Source organism: Borostomias antarcticus (assembly GCF_949987555.1).
Source record: "Borostomias antarcticus genome assembly, chromosome: 24".
In the NCBI taxonomy this organism is placed as follows: Eukaryota; Metazoa; Chordata; class Actinopteri; order Stomiiformes; family Stomiidae; genus Borostomias; species Borostomias antarcticus.
The window spans coordinates 1,293,204-1,316,583 of record NC_140257.1 but is presented as its reverse complement, the minus strand read 5'-3'; the positions used below and the strand labels follow the sequence as shown (position 1 = coordinate 1,316,583).

The window sequence follows — 23,380 nt, the reverse complement described above, 5'->3', positions numbered from 1 at the left end:
CAGTTTAGAGTGCGCACCACCCACTGTACTTTAAGGTGCCCAGCACCTGTAAAGGGGGGGTGGGGTTTTATTTCGGATTATGCTTTTGTTTGGTGCCACTGTTAGTCCTCTCTGTTCCCTGTGTTGCTATTAAATTCATTATTGCCTATTTTGGTTGTCCTGGTTTTGTGTGACTGCACCCTCATCTGTCCAACCCATTGTTTTATGTTGCGCTCTGCTTCCTCGGGCCACCAGGGGGCGTAACATAAATGGGGGCTCGTCCGGGATCTTTGATCCTTTCATGCAATGGGTTGGTGGATGTTGGTGTGCAGTGTGCACGTCGTGTAGGCTGTTAGGTTAGCAGTGTTGTGATTTGGGTGTCGTGTGAACACATTTGACATGAGTGCTTTTGAGCTTGAGGAGTTTCTCAGTGATCCTTCTGTGGAGGGGGTTGACCTCTGTAGGAAGGAGGACTTGCATGCTATTTGGAGATGTTGACCGTTTGGTCCATCCGATTTCAGGGACACCTTGATCCGTTTTCGAGGACACTGTCCCTGAAATCGGATCAAGTGTCCTTGAAATCGGATTGACCAAATCGTCAATATCTCCAAAGTTGCTTGGGCTAGGAGGCTCATATTGTAACTGCAGCATCCCCTTGCCATAAGAAACAAGCCCTCCAGATATCGGAAGGATCGGAGGAAGTTGAAATTTGCCCATTTTCTGGTAAACGGTTATAACCCAAAATATAACCGTTTTCCAGATAGGCAATATCTCCAGAGTGCAAGGTCATAGCCTCTCCCAACCACCACCTCATCCCACTAATTCCTAGGCTAGCTTTCAAATGAGACCATCCGTGAAGCTCTACGACGTTCCGTTAATTTTTCGATACATGTCAATGCAGTCTATGCGGTGCTTTTTGGTTAGGTTAGGGTTAGGTTGGCAATATCTCCAGAGTGAAAGGTCATAGCCTCTCCCAACCACCACCTCATCCCACTAATTCCTAGGCTAGCTTTCAAATGAGACAATCCGTGAAGCTCTACGACGTTCCGTAAATTTTTCGATACATGTCAATGCATTGTCTATGCGGTGCTTTTTGGTTAGGTTAGGGTTAGGTTGGCAATATCTCCAGAGTGAAAGGTCATAGCCTCTCCCAACCACCACCTCATCCCACTAATTCCTAGGCTTGCTTTCAAATGAGACCATCCGTGAAGCTCTACGACGTTCCGTTAATTTTTCGATACATGTCAATGCATTGTCTATGCGGTGCTTTTTGGTTAGGTTAGGGTTAGGTTGGCAATATCTCTAGAGTGAAAGGTCATAGCCTCTCCCAACCACCACCTCATCCCACCAATTCCTAGGCTAGCTTTCAAATGAGACCATCCGTGAAGCTCTACGACGTTCCGTTAATTTTGCGATATTTGTTATAACCCTAACCCTAACCCAATGCATTGTCAATGCAGTGTTTTTTGGTTAGGTTAGGCACTATCTCCAAAGTGTCTTGGGGTAGGACGCTGATATCGCAGTATGTTCATCGCATTTGGATCGATTCTACCAGTAAATGGATGTTTGGCAGGTCAAAAGGTCAATTTTGTACTGATCCGTTTTCAAGGACATTTTGATCCGATTTCAGGGACAGTGGTCCGATTTCAGGGACAGTGATCCGATTTCAAGGACATTTGAATGGATTGGAACAAAGGTTCACCAAATTTGAACTGAATGTCCAATCACCACACTTTCACCTCTTAGGGGCTATTGTAGGGCTCCTCTTCACATTCATCCACGTCAGCCCTTGCTACACCTATTTCATGCACATGAACTGTAGACACACACACACAGAGGTTTCTCTTGCGGCCTGTTCCTGGATGAGGTGTTTAGGGTGTAATGGGCTGAGATGTCACTGTATAATATGCAATGGCATGGTCCTGGGAGTAAGTGACCAGCATTTGGTGACATTCCCATGAAAGATGGGTGTGTGGTGGCCCACAAGGTCTTATCCCTACTGTAGAGGCCATTTGCAAGGAGTGTGGGTGGTGAGGGTATTTCTGGGGTACCTAGCTGAATGCCTCCTGTACAATGTCCACCGGCACTGTCTTTGGATCCACTGACCCGCATTTGGATCGATTCTACCAGTAAATGGACGTTTGGGAGGTCAAAAGGTGACTTTTGTACTGATCCGTTTTCAAGGACATTTGACTGATCCGATTTCAGGGACATTGTCCTCGAAAACGGATCAGTCAAATGTCCCTGAAATCGGATTGACCAAATGGTCAATATCTCCAAAGTGGCTTGGGCTAGGAGGCTTATATCGCAGTATGTTCATGCCACCCCTTGGTAGTGTAAGACCCCCACGTGTCAGCCTTCTAGCCCAAAGCACTTTGGATATATTGACCATTTGGTCAATCCGATTTCAGGGACATGTTCTGCCATACACTGTCCTTGAAAATGGATCACTGTCCCTGAAATCGGATCGGGCGGGCGGTCAGGGGTGGTCAGGGGGGCTTTCGGGACGACCGGGGGCGGTCAGAAGACTTTTGTCCTCGAAATCGGATCACTGTCCCTGAAATCGGATCGGGCAGGTGGTCAGGGGTGGTCAGCGGTGGTCAGGGGGGCTTTCTGGACAACCCTGGCCGGTCAGAAGACTTTTGTGTGCAACGTCCTCAAAGTTGAATCACTGTCGCTTGAATCGGAGGGAGTGGTAAGTGAGTGGTCAGTGGTGGTCAGTGGTGGTCAGGGGTAGTCAGGGGTAGTCAGGGGTGGTCAGGGGTTGTCATGGGTGGTCAGGGGGGCTTTCGGGACCACCGGGGGCGGTCAGAAGACTTTTGTGTAAAATGTCCTTGAAATCGGATCACTGTCCCTGAAATCGGATCGGGCGGGTGGTCAGGGGCGGTCAGTGGTGGTCAGGGGGGCTTTCTGGACAACCCTGGCCGGTCAGAAGACTTTTGTGTGCAACGTACTCAAAGTCGGATGACTGTCCCTTGAATCGGACCGGGTGGTCAGTGGTGGTCAGTTGTGGTCAGGGGTGGTCAGTTGGGCTCTCGGGACCACCCTGGCTGGTCAGAAGACTTTTGTGTGCAATGTCCTCAAAGTTGGATCACTGTCCCTTGAATCGGACGGAGTGGTCAGGGTCAGGGACTGCGATATAGGGTGGTCAGTGGTGGTCAAGGCTCCGAACCGGTTCAAGGAACGGAAACGAAAACCGAAAACGAACGGTATTTTACGAGGAACAGACACAGGAACGAAAACGAAATGGTCTTTAATTGTTCCAGAACAGAAACGTTAATTTGAAATCTTTAAAACCGGTTAATAACGTCATTTTTTCGTTCTTTGTAGTAGGCCTATATAACTTAAAAAATGTAAAAAAACAAAAAAAACAAAGCTGAGCCTTTTATGGCCGAATAGGCTAAATTAAATTTATTAAATTTGTAGCCTACATCTTGTCCTGTTTTTGTAATGTAGCCTAGGCCCCTAAATCTGTTATTTCACAGTCTAGGTCACAGGATCTTAAATGCTTGCTTAGCGAAATGAAGAGATTTAGATATTACAACAACACACCATAGCCTAGTTCAGACTCGATGTTTCTCAAACTCTGCAAGCTAAGATGCATGACTATTCTTGATGTTTCCCAACCACTCAGCGGCAGCCAATTTGCACGCGTTGCGCAAGGCTGTCACACACTCTCCTTTGTTTGCCAGTGCAAAACAGTAGTTCAGCCTGTCCTTACAGCTTATTACTTAGCAAGGATATCAATGTGATTTATTTTGTTTAATTGATTAAGACTAGGCTAGCCTATAGCCTGTAATGTTTCAGTAGGCTAAAACTAGATTTCACATAAAGACCACGGATGTCAGAGTGGGCAATAACGTTCGAAGGCAAATTTATTCCAACATTGGTCCACAAAGAATGATGCAAATAATAAAGTGAAAGAAATAATAGCCTACTGTGCAAATATAATGTTTTATATGGACCTGCGTGTCTGCAATAAAGTTCCTCTATCTTCATAACCAACATTCAGCGGAAGCCAATTTTCACTCGTTGCGCATCTCGCTCCAAGTATGGTTTGGCTATTTAAAACAAGGAGTACTTTGTGACAGTTGCTTGGATGTATACTAGTATCTATACTAGGATGCATAAACCTATGTTTTGCGAATTTAATGGTCTGCCTCCTTCAGAGTTCTACTCGGCAATTAGGCTGTGAAAGCGAGCGCGCCTCTTGGAATCTAGTCATTGCCTATTGTTGCACAGATTTCCGTCACGTCTTGACTTTCACAAACCAAATGATTAGGCTACATTAATTAATATGAGCACACTTTAGTGACAATGTGCCGTGCAACCCTGATCATTGAATAGCATAAGTTAAATTACTATAATATTAAAGACCGAGGATGGCAGACGATAGGCTACGTATTACGCGTATAGGCGCCAAATCCGGAGCTCCCATACAAAAGGAACGCAGCATAAACAATAGGGATTGCGCAGATGAATGAATGAGGTGACTAATTATTTATAAATAACATAAAACATAAAACGAAATATAACGAAATAAAAAAAAACAATAGGCCTACAGGCGCAGAATAAAATAGCTTGCAGCAACAATACAAGAAAATATTTTAAAAAGGATGATGAGCTATGATGATGACTTAAGATAGACCTGTGCATAGTTTACGGTGTGGATTAAGGGCATAGGAATAGGACTAATGTTGCGTATTTCTTGTAAAATAATCAACAAGGCTACACTACAGCACACATCACCTAGGCTAATATTGTTGGCAATAAGGCCACCACAACCCTAGACTTGTTTATTAGGTTATAGCCTACCTTACAAGAAATACTGTAGGCCTATAGAGTCTTAATAGGCTAACACCTCCGGAACGGTGAACGGAACGTTATTTTTCGTTCTTAACCGGTTCAGGAACGCTATGTTGGTGGCGGAACACGAGAACGGAAACGTTAAATATGCTGGTTCTGCTCAGAGCGAACCGATTGAAAAATAATTTCGTTTTTAAGCCCTGGTGGTGGTCAGTGGTCATTCAAACGGCTATAACTCTTGAACCAAAAGTCGTAGAGCCTCGCGGATGGGCTCATTCGATTCCTCTTCGAATTATACAGTTAGCAATATCAATAAAGGTACATTTTCTGTACGAGCTTCCGTTTCCGAGATATTTGACAAAAAACGTACAGATATGAAAAATTGTGTGGTTCAAACGGCTATAACTTTTGATATAATAGTCGTAGAGCCTCGCAGATGGGCTCATTGGATTCCTCATCAAATTCTACAGTTAGCATTCCCCTACGCAGATAAATTTGCTGTACGAGCTTCCGTTTCCGAGATATTTGACAAAAAACGTACAGATATGAAAAATTATGCGGTTCAAACGGCTATAACTTTTGATATGAAAGTCGTAGAGCCTCGCAGATGGGCTCATTCGATTCCTCCTCAAATTCTACAGTTAGCATTCCCCTACGCAGATAAATTTGCTGTACTAGCTTCCGTTTCCGAGATATTTGACAAAAACCGTACAGATATGAAAAATTATGCGGATCAAACGGCTATAACTTTTGATATGAAAGTCGTAGAGCCTCGCAGATGGGCTCATTCGATTCCTCATCAAAATCTACAGTTAGCATTCCCTTATACAGATAAATTTGCTGTACGAGCTTCCGTTTCCGAGATATTTGACAAAAACCGTCCAGATTTGTAAAATTATGTGTCAAATGTCCTTGAAATCGGATGGCTGTCCCTGAAATCGGATCGGGCGGGTGGTCAGCGCTGGTCAGCGGGGCTCACTGGACCGGTCAGAAGGCTTTTCGCATTGAATGTCCCTGAAGTCGGACGGAGTCCCTGAAATCAGATGGGGCGGGTGGTCAGCGGCGGTCAGCGGGACTCACTGGACCGGTCTGAAGGCTTTTCGCATTGAATGTCCCTGAAGTCGGACGGAGTCCCTGAAATCGGATCGGGCGGGCGGTCAGCGGCGGTTGGGGGGGCTCGCCGGACCGGTCAGAAGGCTTTTCCCGTCGAATGTCCCCGAAGTCGGACGGAGTCCCTGAAATCGGACGGGTCAGAAGGCTTTTAGCATTGAGTGTCCCCGAAGTCGGACGGAGTCCCTGAAATCGGACGGGCGCCCTGCCCTCTGGTGGCGGCGCTCGGTATCAAGTGTCCTCCAAATCGGATGGGCCTCCCGAACGGCGATGTTTCCCCAGTATGCCTGAGGAAAGGAAGGTTAGAGATCGGCCGGAAGTTGTTAAAAATCATCAGGGTCCATACCAGGCTTTTTAAGAATGGGAGTGACTGAGGCGGTTTTGAAACAGGTGGGTACAGAACCAGATTCTAGAGAGAGATTGATGATGTCCACCATGAGGGGGCAGCGTGTTGGCAGGCAGGCCTTGACAAGAGGTGTGGGCATGGGGTCCAGGGAGCAGGTGGAGGCTTTGCCCTTGGTGACCAACTTGATGACAAGGGGAGCATCAACAGGGGAGAAGGAGGAGAGGCGGCATTGGGGCAGGCGTGTTGTGGGGGGAGCGACAGCCTGTGGCTGGGTTGAGAGAGGAATGGGGGGACTGCGTGTGGCTGGGGTGGGTGAGGGGGAGGGACAGGCGCCAGTAGCTGCTGGTGGATGGAGTCCACTTTGGTCTGGAAGAAGTCCAGGAACCTGGGGCAGAGGTCAACGGCGTCTGAGGGTTGGGGATCAGCGGGGGGTGGGGTACCAGGGGGTGGGGCGATTGAATGAGACAGACTTGGTTTTGAGGGGGGCGAGAGCTAGCCTGGTATGACCATCCCGATCTAGCGAGCTCACTGCTTCGCTCCGCAATATTGGTTTGGCCTTCGCCCCATAGAGAGCGATTATGTGGGCAGGGGGTACTTGCCTTGACAGACAAACACCTTCAGCCAATGAGACTTCGGAAGAACTGCAAAAACGTCTTTTCCACCGAGAAACTCCGCTAGTGCATACTCTTGTTCTTGTTTAAGTGTTGTGGTTAAGTCTAATTCTGCAATAACTGCACTTATAGCTGCGTTTATTCTTCTAACGTTAACGTTACCACTCGTTGCTTCGGGAGCCGCCATGTTTGTTTGGCGAGCAGCAGGGACACGAACCAATCAGGGGCTGCTTTCCACTGTGGGGTGGGACAGCAGTTAAAACGCAGTCCCTGATTGGCCCGGTATGGTCTGGATTTTAGCATAAACGCTCTGGAGGAGGCGAAGGCCAGACCATTCTGTGTTAGTGAAACAGAATGTGAGCTCACCAGAACGGGACGGTCGTACCAGGCTAGGCGAGAGTGTCCAGACTGAGACACAGGGCAGTGTTGTAGAGAGCTACCTGACCATCCTCCGTGGTGTCAGGAGGGTCTGAGACCAAGTGGGCCAAGTGAGTCTGGCCGGGGACACGGGAATGGTGAATAGAATGGTGTGATGGTCGGATGGTCAGCAAGATCAATGCACTGCAGATGGGAGGGCTGTGAATTAGTGGAGCATACCAGATCCAAAGTGTGACCTTTGGTGTGGGTGGGACCTTGGACATGTTGCGTGATGTTGAAGCAGTCCAGCAGCGACAGGAATTCTGGAGTCCTCATGGATGTTGAAGTCACCGAGCAGGAGTGTAGATGGAGACATGGAGCAGATATAGGTGAGTAGCTCAGAAAGCTCGGACATGAAGGTAGTGGAGGGTTTGGGGGAGTGGTAGATGAGAACAATCTGGAGTGGAACGGACACAGCCAGTGTAAAAATTATACACTCATATGAGGTGGTATTGGGTGCAGGGAGTTCTTTTACCAGGATGTCGGCACGATGGATGACCGCCAGCCCAACCCCACAACCCATGGAGCGTGGCTTCTGAATGTACACATAGCCAGGGGGTGTGGCTTGGTTGAGCGTCACAAAGTCCTGCTGATTTTGCCATGTCTCAGTCAAGCAAGCAAAGTCAATACTTCTGTCTGTAATAATGTCATGGATGGGAAGAGTTTTGTTGTTCAGGGAGCGGGTGTTCAAAAGCATAAACGATGCAGGGTTGTTTGTAGATGCTGAGGAATGGATGGAGAGAGGAGCGACACTGTCCACACAGACTAGGGACCGCAGATTGGTAGTGCGCACCTGGAGTTTGTTCTGATGACGTCGTGCTACAGTAGCTGCACACCGACTGGACCACAGAGAGGGGATGGAGTTCCCAATGTAAACAAACTTTCACTACCTCTGTGGATATATCAGGGCCGATGCAGTAATCCATGCTCCTTGATGATGGAAATGCAATTAATTCCAGAACTGATAGGCGGAATTAAGCGAAGGAGTTCCGAGGTGGTGTATCTGAACAACATTTTATCTGGGGGGAGAGTGAGCCTCTCTCTGCTAGCCATTAGCCAAACAATGCTAACCGTTAGCAGCTGTACTGTAGCTGCAAAACTGCAGCTGTAAAAGCTACAAAAACCTGAGAAAAGAGGCACAAAGGCACATGGTTAACTAGGTTAGATTCTCAAGTTAGATTCCGACGGAGAAGCGGCGAACAGACAGCGCCAGCGTCCTCTCCAACTGGAAGTTGTTATTGGCCACCCCGCCTCAAAAGGACCTAGGACTACAACTGGCTAAATTGACTGATTGAAAGGACACTTGTGCCACTGATTGTTTGATTGGTTTCCAACTGTCTTGTTAGTCTGTGTATATTTAGCCTACATGTAGCTCCCTTCTTTTTCTTTGTCTGTTCTTTATTTGCTGTAGCTGTCCGTTGTCCCTGGAGTTGTCCTGTGCCAACTTGTAAGTCTGTAAGCGTTGTCTTTTGTTCTCCACTTGAGTGTGTACCTTGGTATTATTGTTTAGTCTTTGGTTTTGGTTTTTGCCTCTCGTGGTGCCTTTATTTTAACGAACATTTTGTGGAAACTGCTGAAACCTCCATGTTACATGCACCTGTGACATGTACATGCAACCCTTGATTGTGATGTTTAAGTCAGTTGCTGCGTTCCGAATCGCATACTACCCTACTATATAGTATGACAAAACAGGATGTAGTATGTCCCAATATGCCACATGCAGTATGGCAAAAATACCAGGATGTCCTACTACATCCGGTCATATTTTGCAGTATGCAAGCCAGCAGGCTTTTCTGGCTATTCTGACCCACAATCCTGTGCGCAGCGGAAATGTGCGTCACATGTGCGAGTCGTGACAGCTGTAGACGAATGTCGCGTTATGGACAGCGACGTATGTGGGCAAATTTCAAGGCGCAATGTTATGACAAGGTAGTATGTCCCAATTGGATGCCTACTGCTTGCAAAGTACGTACTTTCTAAGGGCAGCTGTAGTAGGTACTGGTAGTAAGAAGTAGAAGTATGCGATTTGGAACGCAGTGAGTGTGAAACCATCTATGGCTACTCACATGGCAGGTAGCTCAACAAGTTCAAGCCCAGGGGGAGGCAGAATAAATGCTAATGCATACTCCATTGTGCTGTGTGACATTATTTTTAATTTGTAGATGTTTCATGCAACTGTTACTGTTTCTTTTGCTTGGTCCTTTTGTTTGCATCTCTTCATCTGACCAGTCTCAATCATTGCATCCTGTGTTCAATCAAATCAATGAATCCATGCTCAGTCCAGAGTCCCACAACTCATTCCCATCACAGTACGTAGGCCTACTATGTTCATGCAGGATTCCTATGGCATAAATATGTAGCTGTGCCATTTATACTTTCTTTTATAAACTGCCAGCTTCTCACTTGTCTCAAACAAGAACATGACCTTCCCTTGGTGTCTGGCAGTGAGTTCAAGCCCCGGATGATGCAGAATAAACATGGTAATGCCTACTCAGGCTTGGTACTGTTTGAATTTCAGACATGATTTTTACATTTTAAAGCGGCCCTCATTCATTTGTCGTCTTCCTTTTCTTCCTCAAAACGCCCGGCCCCGATCCAGTGCTACGCAGCAGCTGTAATTTATTTTATTTTGAGCTTCAAATACTTCATTTCCTGCATTCTGGTGACTTGGTGGTTATGCACCAATTTGTGCTGGATAAGCTGGTCTGCTGCTATTTTAAATGGCAAGCTTTTTTGACGAACCGAAAATATCCTTCCACTCAACAGCTCCAAATATTGTGAAATTGCAGTGATCCTGACCACCAGTCAGGAACGAGGGGGACTGGCAAGTGCACCAAGGGCTGGAACATCAGGCCCAAGAGTCATGAGAGACGAGAGGCCTACGGGGGCAGACCAGGCCCAAGAGTCATGAGAGAGGAGAGGAACATCAGGCCCAAGAGTCAGACATGAGAGACGAGAGGAACATCAGGCCCAAGAGTCAGACATGAGAGACGAGAGGCCTACGGGGGCAGACCCGGCCCAAGCACCTGGGACAGGCCGGAAAGGTAGTAATTAATATTATAAGTGGATCCCTCTAAAAAACGGATGGATAGATTAATAATGAATGGTCCACACACACATGGAACTGACAAGGGCCCAGCTAGCTCTGGGGATAAGGACCCCCCCCCCCTCTCTAGCCAGGGTCTGGCGCTTATCAGAAGGAGCAAAGGGATAGTGATGAATGAACTGCCTGAAGACAAACAGCTTTCCTATATGAGGTTGTGAATAATAGATGTTAAAAGTAAAAGGTGTAATCAAGCAAGTAACACTGTTTAGAGTGAATATAATTTAGTGGAAATGTAATCACTTAAAGTAGAAGTTCACATTTATAAGTCATGTATCTGTTCTTAGTCAAGATCAACTATGTAACCTTGTATACGTGTGAGGCAGTAATGACAATGTAATGATTGGAGAATGTATCCATGTATCAACTGGTTGAATATATAGGTATAGAGGTACTTAAAGAAGAATGTTTAATAAGCTGTTAATTAGACAATTCATTCTGTGATGTCCTGCTTTGGGTGTGAGAGAGATAAGCTGTTGAATGCAGGAATTGTTAACCTGTCAGGGAGAGAGAGAAAAGAAAAAAAAGAAGGGCGAGTGACGAAGGGAGAGTGACGTCAACACCCTGCCCCTCTGGGATGAGGGTCAAAAGAGAGGGACTTCACTTCTTGTTTCCATCAACAGAGGAATGGAGTTTTCTTGACCTTTCTCTCCACCAACAGAGGCTGGATACCTGGGAGCTATTCTCTTTCATGTTTTTCTTTTGTAACCTGTATTTTTAACTGGATTATCACATTTTATATAAAGATTTTACCCTTGCATCAGATATTTTCTCCTCGCCTTTATTGGTCTGGTGAGTATTGATATAACTTGCTTGAGTCATTGAATTGATGATTGAGATTTTTCTTAAAGGTCTTACAGCAGGGCGATTAGGCCCGTCCACCCAGGTGGACTAAAGAGGGTCTAACCTGGGCCTTTCCTCCGGAGAGGGAGGTTGAAGAGGAATGCGTGTGTGTGAGCTGATACTGAGGAGTTGACCTTTGAGCTGTGAGCACAAACAGAGGTCTAAATCAAGTGGCACCGCTCTGACAGAGAGAGTGCATTGGAGCACACACACATTTGGGAGACAGAGAATTGGGAGATGCATTTTAAGAGATGCTGTGACTGTTTGACTCATGTGATGGTAGTTTAAGCAAGAACATATTAGATTCATGAGCCACGGATAACAATAAAACCTGGTGGTGAGGTTCTATAAGCCGTGGTAGGGACTTCACATAATAAGCCATCACCTTGAGGTCAATAGGTCAGTAGCCTACTCTTCAACAAAAATCATAACCCCCCTCCCACACACACACACACACACACACACTCACAGACCACAGAATACGTTTAAGGAACTTTACTTTTTTGTCATCTCTGTCAATTCCTCTCCTCCCGTTGCTGCTCATGTCTCAAACGGCTAAGGCATGGAGGCATCAAGTCATGTCTCAATCGAATATTTACAAATATGCTGGCTGCTGAGGGCCTCCGACTGGGCAGATTCTGAAAGCAGCAGCACAGATGTATCCTTCGTTGGTCAAGATATCCCACAATCCCATGCGCCCGCTCCACTGCTCTGACCAAAAGAGCAGCAATTTTGGAGAGCAATTTTGTCTCCCTGGCTGTTAATATGTCACTAGTTTATTAACTTTGAGTATGTTTTCAGGCGAGAAAGTAACCATGTAGATTCACAAAATGTGTCCAGTTTAGCTAAATAACCTGTTTATATATCTGATCTGACATTTGTTTTCCTCTCCTGTAGGCTAACGTTAGCTAGGCTACGTTAGTTAGCACTCGGGAGTGGTGGTTGTAACGGCCAAACACAGTGACAAGACTGATTTCTGGGCTTGTGCTAGCGATATTTTAAACTGCAATGGAAAAGTAACTGACTCTCCTACAATTACATATCATAGAGAGTCTACCTTCATATTTTCAGCTTGTTATGTGCATATTTAGTTATATAAAAACGACCACAAAATCAACACTATGAGTTCTGTGAAGTGTCACCCTGAAAATATTGCTTGGCGACGCCTCGTCATTGTGTGAGAATTCCATATTACTGAACCAACGTTATTCTGAGTGGGGTAGCCTAGCTACGGCGTTACGCCACACATTCTGTTGAGCCAGGAATTGCAGGGCTATTGTCAAAATTAGCAACCCAGAAGAAAAACAACATAACACCGTTTGATTTGAATACCGGAATTGTTTAGAGGACATTTTCAGTTACAAATTAATCTACAGTGTTATTACCAAAAAGTATCTGGTTTTGTACGTTTACGTTTCTAGTAAAAAAAAAATGGTGAAGCTGTCGCCTCAGAGTGGGCGTTAAGGTACACACTTCCACTACATAGATACCTGCAGGGTTTGACTGTAGACCGACAATAGTCGTGGCTATCACATACTATGCCCTCCCCTTCCTTTACGCTAAGTAGTTACAAGTTAGTTAATTACTGATTGGTGGTAACTAGTTTGTGGTAACTAGTTAGTAGTAACTGATAAGTGGTAACTGGTTAGTGGTTACCCACCTCCGCCATCCTCACAGGGGGACTTGGGGGCGGCTCCGTCAGGCTTGCACCTCTCCGCCCGCCCCAGGCTGCCCTCACTGGTCACCCTGGCCGGGGTGAGGTGGTCTGGGGAGGGGGTGTCCCTGTCCGCGCCCCCGGGGCTGGAGCCAGACATGAGCCCCTTCCTCCGGACCACGTTAAGGAAGGCTGTGCGACCCATCCTCTGACGATGGCGGGTAAACGCTGCCTCCACCTGAGAGAGAAGGAATGTAGGTAGATAAGGTAAGTAGGTAGGTAAGTAGGAAGGTAGTTAGGTACTAGGTACTATTTAGCTATCTACATGCTATCAAAGGGGGGAAATGAGACATGGAAATGCGTCAGAATGCGGGGCTGTCATGCTCAAATCAGCCTTAAAACAATGTTGTCATGTGCTAACTAGAGACATCAGCATAGTGCTATAGTGATTTTTTTTAATGCTTGTTATAATGAAAATGTCTTCATTGAAATGACATTAAACAAAGATAATATGGTTATCATAGTTTTTACATATTTATTAACAAAGAAAATATACATTTGTGGTTTTCTTTTGCTCTGAGACCGATTGCCCGCCTCCTCCAAACCGTTCACTACAGAGACATCCAAGCCAGCGGCAAATTACGAAAGGACTTGCTGAGATAAGTCTGTTCTGGGTGGTGTAGCGTGAGTACTGAATCAGGACACACAAAACCTCAATGTGAACGCTCATTTCTGCGAGTGTTAGGGCCAGGCGTGAATTGGGATTGGGCATAAATACAAATTTGCAGTAGATACAAAATATACAACAAATCAAAATATACAAGAGTGCAACAAAAAATAAACAAGTGTATAACAAACTCTTAGTTTGCCTGCATGGTTCAAACATGCAGGATGCAAGGATCAATCAGGTAAGTCAGTATGGCATGTTGGTGCAGTAAACGTATGTCATGTCCAAAGAGTCTAAGCACCCTCCGAGCTGACTCAGGACGAGGAGAAGACTGAAATCTCTAAGAACAAAGATAATGAAGTATGTTTCTATATCTCCATCCATTCATCTGCACATCCCTGCCAAACCCCCACCTTCTTCTTCTGGGCCTCTATGGCTCTGCGTTTCTCCTCCAGCTTCATCTTCAGGTGAACCATCTCAGATGCCAGCAGGTGGGAGGGGTCTCTGGGGGAGGGCGTGGTCGGGGGCGAGGTCTGGATGGGGTTGGCGGGACGAGGTGCCTAGAGAAAGCGAGAGAGAGAGAGAGAAAGATGGAGAGAGATGAGATGAGACAACAGTTTCAGAACTTTATCTTGAATCAGCTGATGCAACTCTGATCTGCTGATGAAAGCTTCTTACACAATTCTTACAGAAAAGTGTGGTAGAATAGAGTTTGGGTAGGGGAGAGAGAGTGATAGAATAGAGTTTGGGTAGGGGAGAGAGAGTGATAGAATAGAGTTTGGGTAGGGGAGAGAGAGTGTGATAGAATAGAGTTTGGGTAGGGGAGAGAGAGTGATAGAATAGAGTTTGGGTAGGGGAGAGAGAGAGAGTGATAGAATAGAGTTTGGGTAGGGGAGAGAGAGAGTGATAGAATAGAGTTTGGGTAGGGGAGAGAGAGAGTGATAGAATAGAGTTTGGGTAGGGGGGAGAGGGAGTGATAGAATAGAGTTTGGGTAGGGGAGAGAGAGAGTGATAGAATAGAGTTTGGGTAGGGGAGAGAGAGAGTGATAGAATAGAGTTTGGGTAGGGGAGAGAGAGAGAGAGTGATAGAATAGAGTTTGGGTAGGGGAGAGAGAGAGTGATAGAATAGAGTTTGGGTAGGGGAGAGAGAGAGAGTGATAGAATAGAGTTTGGGTAGGGGAGAGAGAGAGAGTGATAGAATAGAGTTTGGGCTGGGATTGAGAGTGATAGAATAGAGTTTGGGTAGGGGGGAGAGAGAGTGATAGAATAGAGTTTGGGTAGGGGAGAGAGAGTGATAGAATAGAGTTTGGGCTGGGAGAGAGAGTGATAGAATAGAGTTTGGGCTGGGAGAGAGAGTGATAGAATAGAGTTTGGGCTGGGAGAGAGAGAGTGATAGAATAGAGTTTGGGCTGGGAGAGAGAGAGTGATAGAATAGAGTTTGGGTAGGGGAGAGAGAGAGTGATAGAATAGAGTTTGGGTAGGGGAGAGAGAGAGTGATAGAATAGAGTTTGGGTAGGGGAGAGAGAGAGTGATAGAATAGAGTTTGGGTAGGGGAGAGAGAGAGAGAGTGAAAGAATAGAGTTTGGGCTGGGAGAGAGAGAGAGTGAGCGTTGACCTCCGGCGTGGCGGCCCGTGCGGGGTGTGTGTAGGGCATGTTGAGCTCGGAGCTCTCGGGGGTGGTCACTCCGCTGCTGCTCCTCCCCTCCAGCTTCCTGAACTTCTGCTCAGCGAAGCTGGTCATGCGGACCACGCCCCCTGCCCCCGAGCCCCCGGTGCACAGGGCCGGGCTGGCCTCGTGAGACCCGGGGGCCAGAGGCATGGAGCTGGGGCACGGGCACCCCCTGTCCTCCTCCCTCTCCCCCCTCTCTCCGCCCCCTCCTGGCCTCGCCCTCTCCGCCTGGTCGGCCCTGTCTGGCAAGGGGCAGGAGCGCGTGGCGGCCTCCCAGTCGGGGTCCATGTCAGAGTAGTCCCTCAGGGAGGAGGAATCCTCGTCCAGGCTCTCCTGGATGTCCTCGGTCCTCACGTGGATACCCGTGTCCACCTCCTCCGTGGAGGCCGAGTTGGTGTGGTTGGCGTCCGCCTGGGCCTTCTCCGAGGCGGGGATGGAGGCGTGGGCCCCTCCGGCCCCTGGGTCCATGGCTTCCGGAGGGTCGGCAGGGCAGGAGGAGGAGGCATGGAGGAAGAAGGCGCGTTGGCCCGCCTCCAGGGCGCCGTGCGGCCGCTCCGTGTCGTGGATGATGTTCAGCGCCTCCTCCATGCTGGGCGGAGCTGACGGGCTGATGGGGGCGCTGCTGTGGTCACCGTGGTGATTGCCGCAGCGGGGGGTTTCTTGGAGGACCCCATTGGAGCACCTACGGAGGGAGGTGAGGGGAGGGGAGGGAGGGAGGGAGGGAGGGAGGGGAGGGAGAGATTTAGTGAGCTAGATAATCAGTTTAGCAGAAGCTTTAACAGAAGAACGCAGCAGACACATGGGCTGAAACCCTTTTCATTCTCTTTTTCCCCCAGCCACTGTACCTGCTCGGGTTCCTGTGCGTGAACGTTTGGCGCCGCCCCAGGGGCTTGTGGGAGCCAGGGTCCTCGTCCTCCTCCAGGATGTGTCCGCTCCCGCTCTGCCCGTTGACACTGACGGGCGTCAGGGAGACGTGGTGCCTCATGGCTCCCCTGGGGGCGTGGTGAACCTTGAATCCGCCCAGGCCCTCGCTACTGGCTGAGCGGGTCATGCTACGCGGAGGCGGGGCTCCGCAGGGGTCTATGCTGGGGTCGCCGTCCAGCGGGATCTCGAAGGAGATGCCCTTAGAGGAGGAGCTGAGGGCCGGGGAGGGAGGGGACAGAGGGAAGCAGCTGTTCAATGTCTGGTCACTATGAACGAAGGCTTGTTTATTCATCCCGTGAGCCATTATAAACTCTCAATCCTGCTCTTCCTTGCTGTATTATATTGTATGAGATGTTGAGCTCGTATCTCGTAGCCTGTTCTTGACTACTGCTACACCCAGGGATATAGAGTAACAATAACTGGTATAATGATAAACCGTGATAAAATTCTATTTTACTTATCACAATAAAATTATAATGAAAACCATGTTTGACTACCGCGGTCCGTGTAACGTTTATCAGTTTAATTTGATCAATGACGTGACTAAATAGAATAATACATAATTGGTTGCAATATTTCAATTTAGCATTTTCTATACCTGATGTTAAATAGAAATTTGACTATTTTGACTCGTTTTTCCAATTGTCGATTTTTGCATACGCTCCTTTGAGAATAGAAAATAGAAATATTGACTCAGGTCATAAAAGTGGAGTATTTCCTGTTTTTCGCTTCATCTGGAGGGAGGGGAGGGGAACTCCTCTGCACGTCATCAAATGTGACAGCGGAATCAACCAATCACACTGCCGGCTTGTTTATGGAACTATTTTCAGTATATTTCTGTCTGCGTAATGTTACATGAGCTAACATAATTAAAATAGAATACATTTTCGCCCAAGTACATCAATATAGTATGCATATTTATCAACACAACTACTTTATATATATATATATATATATATATATATATATATATATATATAGTAGCCTGTATGAGTCAGTAGACATTAATTCATTATCATATATAAGGCTAATTTAGTGTAACAATACGTATATTCTACATTGTGGAAGTTCGAGACGGGCTAAGAATGATTCATAGAGCAGGTTTCATTTCACTATAATAAACGTTTCACAAAAGACGGATGCAGATTTTATTCCTGGTATAGAACAAGGGTAGCGGTCGTGTTAATGGCTATATGTAGCCTACAGTGAGTTCAAGTTCACTTTGATATACTGGGCGAAATGTATTCTATTTTAATTATGTTAGCTCATATAACATTACGCAGACAGAAATATACTGAAAATAGTTCCATAAACAAGCCGGCAGTGTGATTGGTTGATTCCGCTGTCACATTTGATGACGTGCAGAGGAGTTCCCCTCCCCTCCCTCCAGATGAAGCGAAAAACAGGAAATACTCCAGTTTTCTGACCTGCGTCAATATTTCTATTTTCTATTTTCAAAGGAGCGTATGCAAAATTTGACAATTGGAAAATAGTCAAATTTCCATTTAACATCAGGTATAGAAAATGCAAAATTGAAATATTGCAAACAATTACGTATTATTCTATTTAGTCACGTCACTGATGAAATTAAACTGATAAACGTTACACGGACCTACCGCCCTTTGTAAAACTCATTGTAAATACTGTCTCCAAGACACCTTATTTTCATGTTTATGCAAACAAAAAGTGCATAGTGCTGTTAATTTTATTTGTGGTTTTTAATATAAAAATGTCTTTATTCAAGATTTCTTTGTCACATGTAATGTAAGTGCACAGTTACTGTGAAATATTTCTGGTGACTTGGTGAATTGATTTCAGTGTGTCTGAAAGTTTTGGAACATTTTCAGCACATTCTGACAATACGGCGATAATACTGATGACCAAGATAGTTTTGGTCACTATAAATCATGATGTGAAATTTGTTCTCATCACATCTCTAGCTGCACAGCGTGCCATGGCAGTCAGTCGACCCTAGCAGTCCTTCCTTGCTGTACATGAGAGGAATACTGTAGTAAGAGTCTACTGTGTTGAGAGTCCTTATCTGAAGGACAGGCAGACGGACCGTCTCTCTCTGGGCCACGTCCCCACACAGCCATCCACATAGGACATGGAGGCAGAGCGCCTGATGACACCTGCAACACACATACGCAAGGTGGGGTCAGAGAAACACACACACACCTACACACACAGACACACCAATGGAGCTATTCTTACCTGAAGCAGGGTAGTTTGGTTGGAGGCTAAAAAAGGAGAGAGAGACAGACAGTGAGGTGAAGCAAAAATAAAACTAGAAAAACCGCGTAGCGGCTAAATGCCTCCGCCCAACAATGCAAGTTGCAGTTAACCTAACTAACCCTTACTAATGGTGCGTTCGTTTGTGGTCGGAGGTGGCAAGTCGCAAGTGGCAAAATACCTACCTCCGACCTGTGTGCATTCCAGCTATATACCATTATATCACAGTTACCTAGTTATATCTATATACCATTATATCACAGTTACCTAGTTATATCTATATACCATTATATCACAGTTACCTAGTTATATCTATATACCATTATATCACAGTTACCTAGTTATATCTATATACCATTATATCACAGTTACCTAGTTATATCTATATATCATTATATCACAGTTACCTAGTTATATCTATATACCATTATATCACAGTTACCTAGTTATATCTATATACCATTATATCACAGTTACCTAGTTATATCTATATACCATTATATCACAGTTACCTAGTTATATCTATATACCATTATATCACAGTTACCTAGTTATATCTAGTGCATTCGAGCAACTGGGGGCTGAGAAACATATCCGAATTTGCGACGAGGAAGTGCGAGTTCATGCGGTGTTTTATTTAATAATTCCTAGTAGCAAGTCGCAATTTGCCACCTCCCAGTTATAAACGAATGCACCATAACTGCCAACCTAACCCTAACGCTAATGCTAGCTAGCTAACGCTAATGCTAACTATAATGCTAATGCTAACACTAATGCTAGCTAGCTAAAGCTAACATTAGTGTTAGAATTAGCGTTAGCTAGCTAGCGTTAGCATTAGCGTTAGCTAGGTAGGTACTGCCTTTGTAATGCTAGCTAGCATTAGCGTTCAAAAGTGCCTTTTGTGATGTCGTGGTGACCTTGACCTTTGACATTTGAATACCAAAATCTAATTCAATTAATCTAATTAAGTCCAACTGGACATTTTGGCCAAATATGTACAAATTCTGTCATGCCTTTCTTGAGATATTGTGTTCATCAGGCCAAAAACATATTTTGTGAGGTCACAGTGACCTTTGACCCCCACGATCTAAGCAGTTCATCATTGAGTGCCAATGAACATCTCTACCAAAGGGGAAGAAATTCCGTCAATGCGTTCCCGAGATATTGCATTAACAAACATCGGACGGACGGACGGGCAACCCGAAACCATAATGCCCTCCGGCCAGGCTATCGCATAGGCATAATGATCACTTACAGCAGTGGTTCTCAACCTTTTATGAGCTCTGGACCCCTGGCATAATTCCTATTGCATTCATATTTAACATTTATTATCTCAACATATGCCAGTGTCAAACTTCCCCCCACCACAAATACTAAAATTGTACACATTTTATGGCATCCATAACACTTAATTTGCCTATCGGTTTGAATCATAATTTGTTTATAGCAATTCAAGAATGAGTGAGTTAGGTCAGCTCAGCTAATGTGAGAGTTGTGAATGCGTGCGAAAAAGTATGGTTCATTTTAAAATAGTAAGTCTTAATGTAATTTTACTTAATTTTTTTCGACACTTTCCCAAGAAATCTACCACTTTCCCCGGAAGCAGCGGTAGATTTCGCACCACTAATCCTTGCCAAAGTTTACTGTTTTAACCTAGTTAAAAGTGCCTGACCCGGAGTCTGACCCAGTGCTGGTCCCTCTGGGTGGCGCTATGAGTCCTGTTATGGCCAACTGACCTAAACAGTCATGCTCTACCCCCAAGCCACTGGATTCCTGGACTATTGTCCAAGCGGGTAAGAAACTCCTCCCATCTTGTCTCCCGGCCCCCTTCTATCCATGAGAAAAACCGCTACACAGGCCTGAGGAATGAGGACCCCCCCATTAGCACTCCTGGGCGAAAGAGGACTGGAAGCGTGAGCTGCCCCATCCCCCCATCATCACTGGATCCGGATGAGCCTCTACCAGCAACCCTCAACTCCCCTCGTCAGCGTGCAGGCTCCGTCCAGGCCAGTCAGTCTGATCCTCCACCTGGCCGTCGGTTTTTGACACTGTTCTTGTGATGGGAAAGACCTGCATCATCTCCGGCCCCTTCTCCACTCCCCAATACGGCGACGCCAAATACCCCAGGATCCGCCAGCTACATATCTGGCTAAAAGGCTAATGCTGCCAGCTGAGGGTTCCTTTTATTGACAACTTCACTACTTTCTGGAACCGCTGGGACCTTTTTGCCAGGGACGGCCTCCATCCCAGCAGGTCAGGCGCCCGTCTGCTGTCAGTAAATATGGACCTGGCTCTGATGTCCTGCAGGGCCTGATGGTGGGTGAGTCCAATCCAGTCTCTTGTCTACACCGTGAACACCCCATCCAGACTACCATCACCAGAAGGACACCACTGGGTGGTTCAAACCCGATCAATGTTATTTCTATTCCATTGATTATCTTCCCGAATAGGTCCCCTCACCCTGATGTCTTGTCAATGGCAGTTCTGAATATTAGGTCACTATCTAGCAAAACATTTCATGTCAATGAGCTTATACTTGATAAGAAACTAGACTGTCTATTTTTAACTGAAACCTGGCTAAACACCAATGGGTCAGCAGCCCTAATAGAAGCCTCTCCTCCAGAGTATGGCTTATTTCAATCGATTAGAGAAGGTAAAACAGGAGGAGGAACAGTCACCATAGCCTCTAATAGTCTAAACTGCAGGAGTATATCCTTTGATGCATTCAACTCTTTTGAATACCATGCTATAATTATGGAATGTCACCCTCCAGTTCTGGCTATAACAATGTATAGGCCACCCAAGCCACACCCTGCCTTCCAAATAGTTTTCTCTGAATTCTTGTCCATCATACCATACTAACTATGATAAAATTATCATTGTTGGTGATTTTAACTTGCATGTGGATAATGAAGCTAACTCTAGGGCTATGGACTTTGTCAACCTCCTGGAATCCATGGACTTTACTCAGCATGTCACCGAGGCCACCCATAGTCACGGTCACACCCTCGATCTAGTGATCACAAAGGGCCTTAAAACAACTATATCTTCTATCATTGACCTCACCCTCTCTGACCACCTATGTATCATTTTCAGTATAGAGACACCAAAGGTCAAAATCAATGCTTGTAAAGAAGCGATATCTCACCCCTGCAGTGGCAGAGAATTTTAAAACCTTCATGAATAACGATAATATAACTCTCACCTCACAGGATGGAGATCTAGTAACTGCTTTTAACACCAAAGTAAGGATGGCTTTGGACTCCCCATGAGGCAGAAAAAGGTAACAACTAAACAAAAGGCACCATGGAGAAATGAGACAATCAACAAACTCAAGAGAACTTGCAGAAAGGCGGAGCGTAGGTGGAGAAAAACCAAGCTACAAGTCCACCGAAATATCCTCAAAGAACATCTCTCTGCTTTTAGCAAGGCAATGAGAGAGGCTAGGAAAAATCATTTCTCAAAACGAATATCTACTAATCAAAGCAAACCTAGGGTTCTTTTCAAAATGATCGATAGCCTGATAAATCCCCCTCCTCAAACTCTCTACGACCTTTCCTCTGCCTCCAGATGTGAGACATTTGCAGCACACTTTAGGGATAAGATATTAGAATGAGCGTTACTCAGGTAAAACATAGTATATTACCTACTGAACCTCCTCCACCGTGTAATCAGACTATGATTATGAGCCTGTTTACACTGGCTGATTTTGAAACATTGAACATCTACATGCGCTCTCGACCCTATTCCAACTTTGTTTCTTAAAGCAACTTTTACCTCTGTATCTGAGGACATCCTATCCATTATAAATCACTCCTTACTTACAGGCATTTTCCCACCGGCATTTAAAACTGCCCTGGTGAGACCCATCCTGAAGAAAAGTAATCTAGACCCCTCCGTTCTCAGCAATTTTAGGCCTATCTCAAACTCCTGGAGAAAATTGTGTTCACACAGTTAAACAAATGTCTAGTGTCAAATTCCTGCCTAGACATCTTCCAGTCCGGTTTCCGTTCCCATCACAGCACAGAGACTGCACTGGTCAAGGTCATCAATGACCTTAACATCAGTACTGACTCCAAAAACCTCTCTGTCCTGTCCTCCTCACTCTCCTAGACCTGAGTGCTGCTTTCGACACTGTCGGCCATGACATCCTAATCCAGAGACTTAGAACCTGGGTCGGTCTCTACGGTCCAGTCCTCAATTGGTTTAGGACCTAACTGGCCGGGAGTTTTTTGTAGCCCTTGGCGAGCATAGCTCAAAACACATTGAGACGACCTGTGAAGTTCCTCAGGGATCCATCTTGGGACCTCTGCTCTTCAGCCTTTACATGCTGCCCCTTGGGTCTGTCATAAGGAGGCATGGTGTCAACTACCATAGTTATGCTGACGACACCCAGCTCTATATATCAGTAGCTCTGTTACGGCTTGCATGTCCTCGCCTCCACAACCGCCTCCCTCTCTCCCCTCTGGGCCCGCTGCGCGCTCGGGGCGTCCTACGCGCTCTACCGCACGTCGCATCGGCCCGGGCATACAACGTTCTGACTCGCCGGAGTTTCCCCTCACTGCCGGGCGTTCCCCGTCTCCGGCCAGCTCCGCGGACTCGGCAGTCTCCTCCCTCTCCGATGACGAAGAGTTGGATCCCGACATGCCCAGCACATCGGCCCGTGCGCAAAGACAAGAACGGCGCGCTCGTCTCCGACGATGACGCGGGCGCGGCTCTACTCACCGGTTTCCAATTATCATCACCACACCTGTCCCTCGTTCTGCAATCACCTTCAACCTCTATAAGAACCTGGTCTACACTCCACTCATCGCCAGATCTTACCATAATACTCTTGTGGTAAAGTATAGCCTAGCCTACAATCTCCTTACCCGTATTTTGTAGTGTTTTTTCCCGTTCCCCGTTTGTGATTACTCTCACTCACCCTGCCTCCCCTCCTCATCTCTCCAGTTCCTGCCTGACCCACGTCTGTACGATTACCCCGCTCCTGCCTGACCATCGCCTGTACGACCCCGCTCC

General features: G+C 46.3%; 1 protein-coding gene across 1 annotated transcript in view; it reads right to left on the bottom strand.

Annotated features, from left to right (window-relative positions):
* camsap2b (calmodulin regulated spectrin-associated protein family, member 2b) overlaps positions 1-23,380 on the bottom strand; it is a gene marked incomplete at both ends in the record, with an annotated part of 190,165 nt that overhangs the window by 81,823 nt on the left and 84,962 nt on the right. The window contains 5 exons of the mRNA XM_084457876.1: positions 12,876-13,107; positions 13,950-14,096; positions 15,152-15,887; positions 16,051-16,341; positions 18,192-18,261. Coding sequence (XP_084314002.1) covers positions 12,876-13,107; positions 13,950-14,096; positions 15,152-15,887; positions 16,051-16,341; positions 18,192-18,261 — 1,476 coding nt within the window. The remainder of the gene's footprint in view (positions 1-12,875; positions 13,108-13,949; positions 14,097-15,151; positions 15,888-16,050; positions 16,342-18,191; positions 18,262-23,380) is intronic.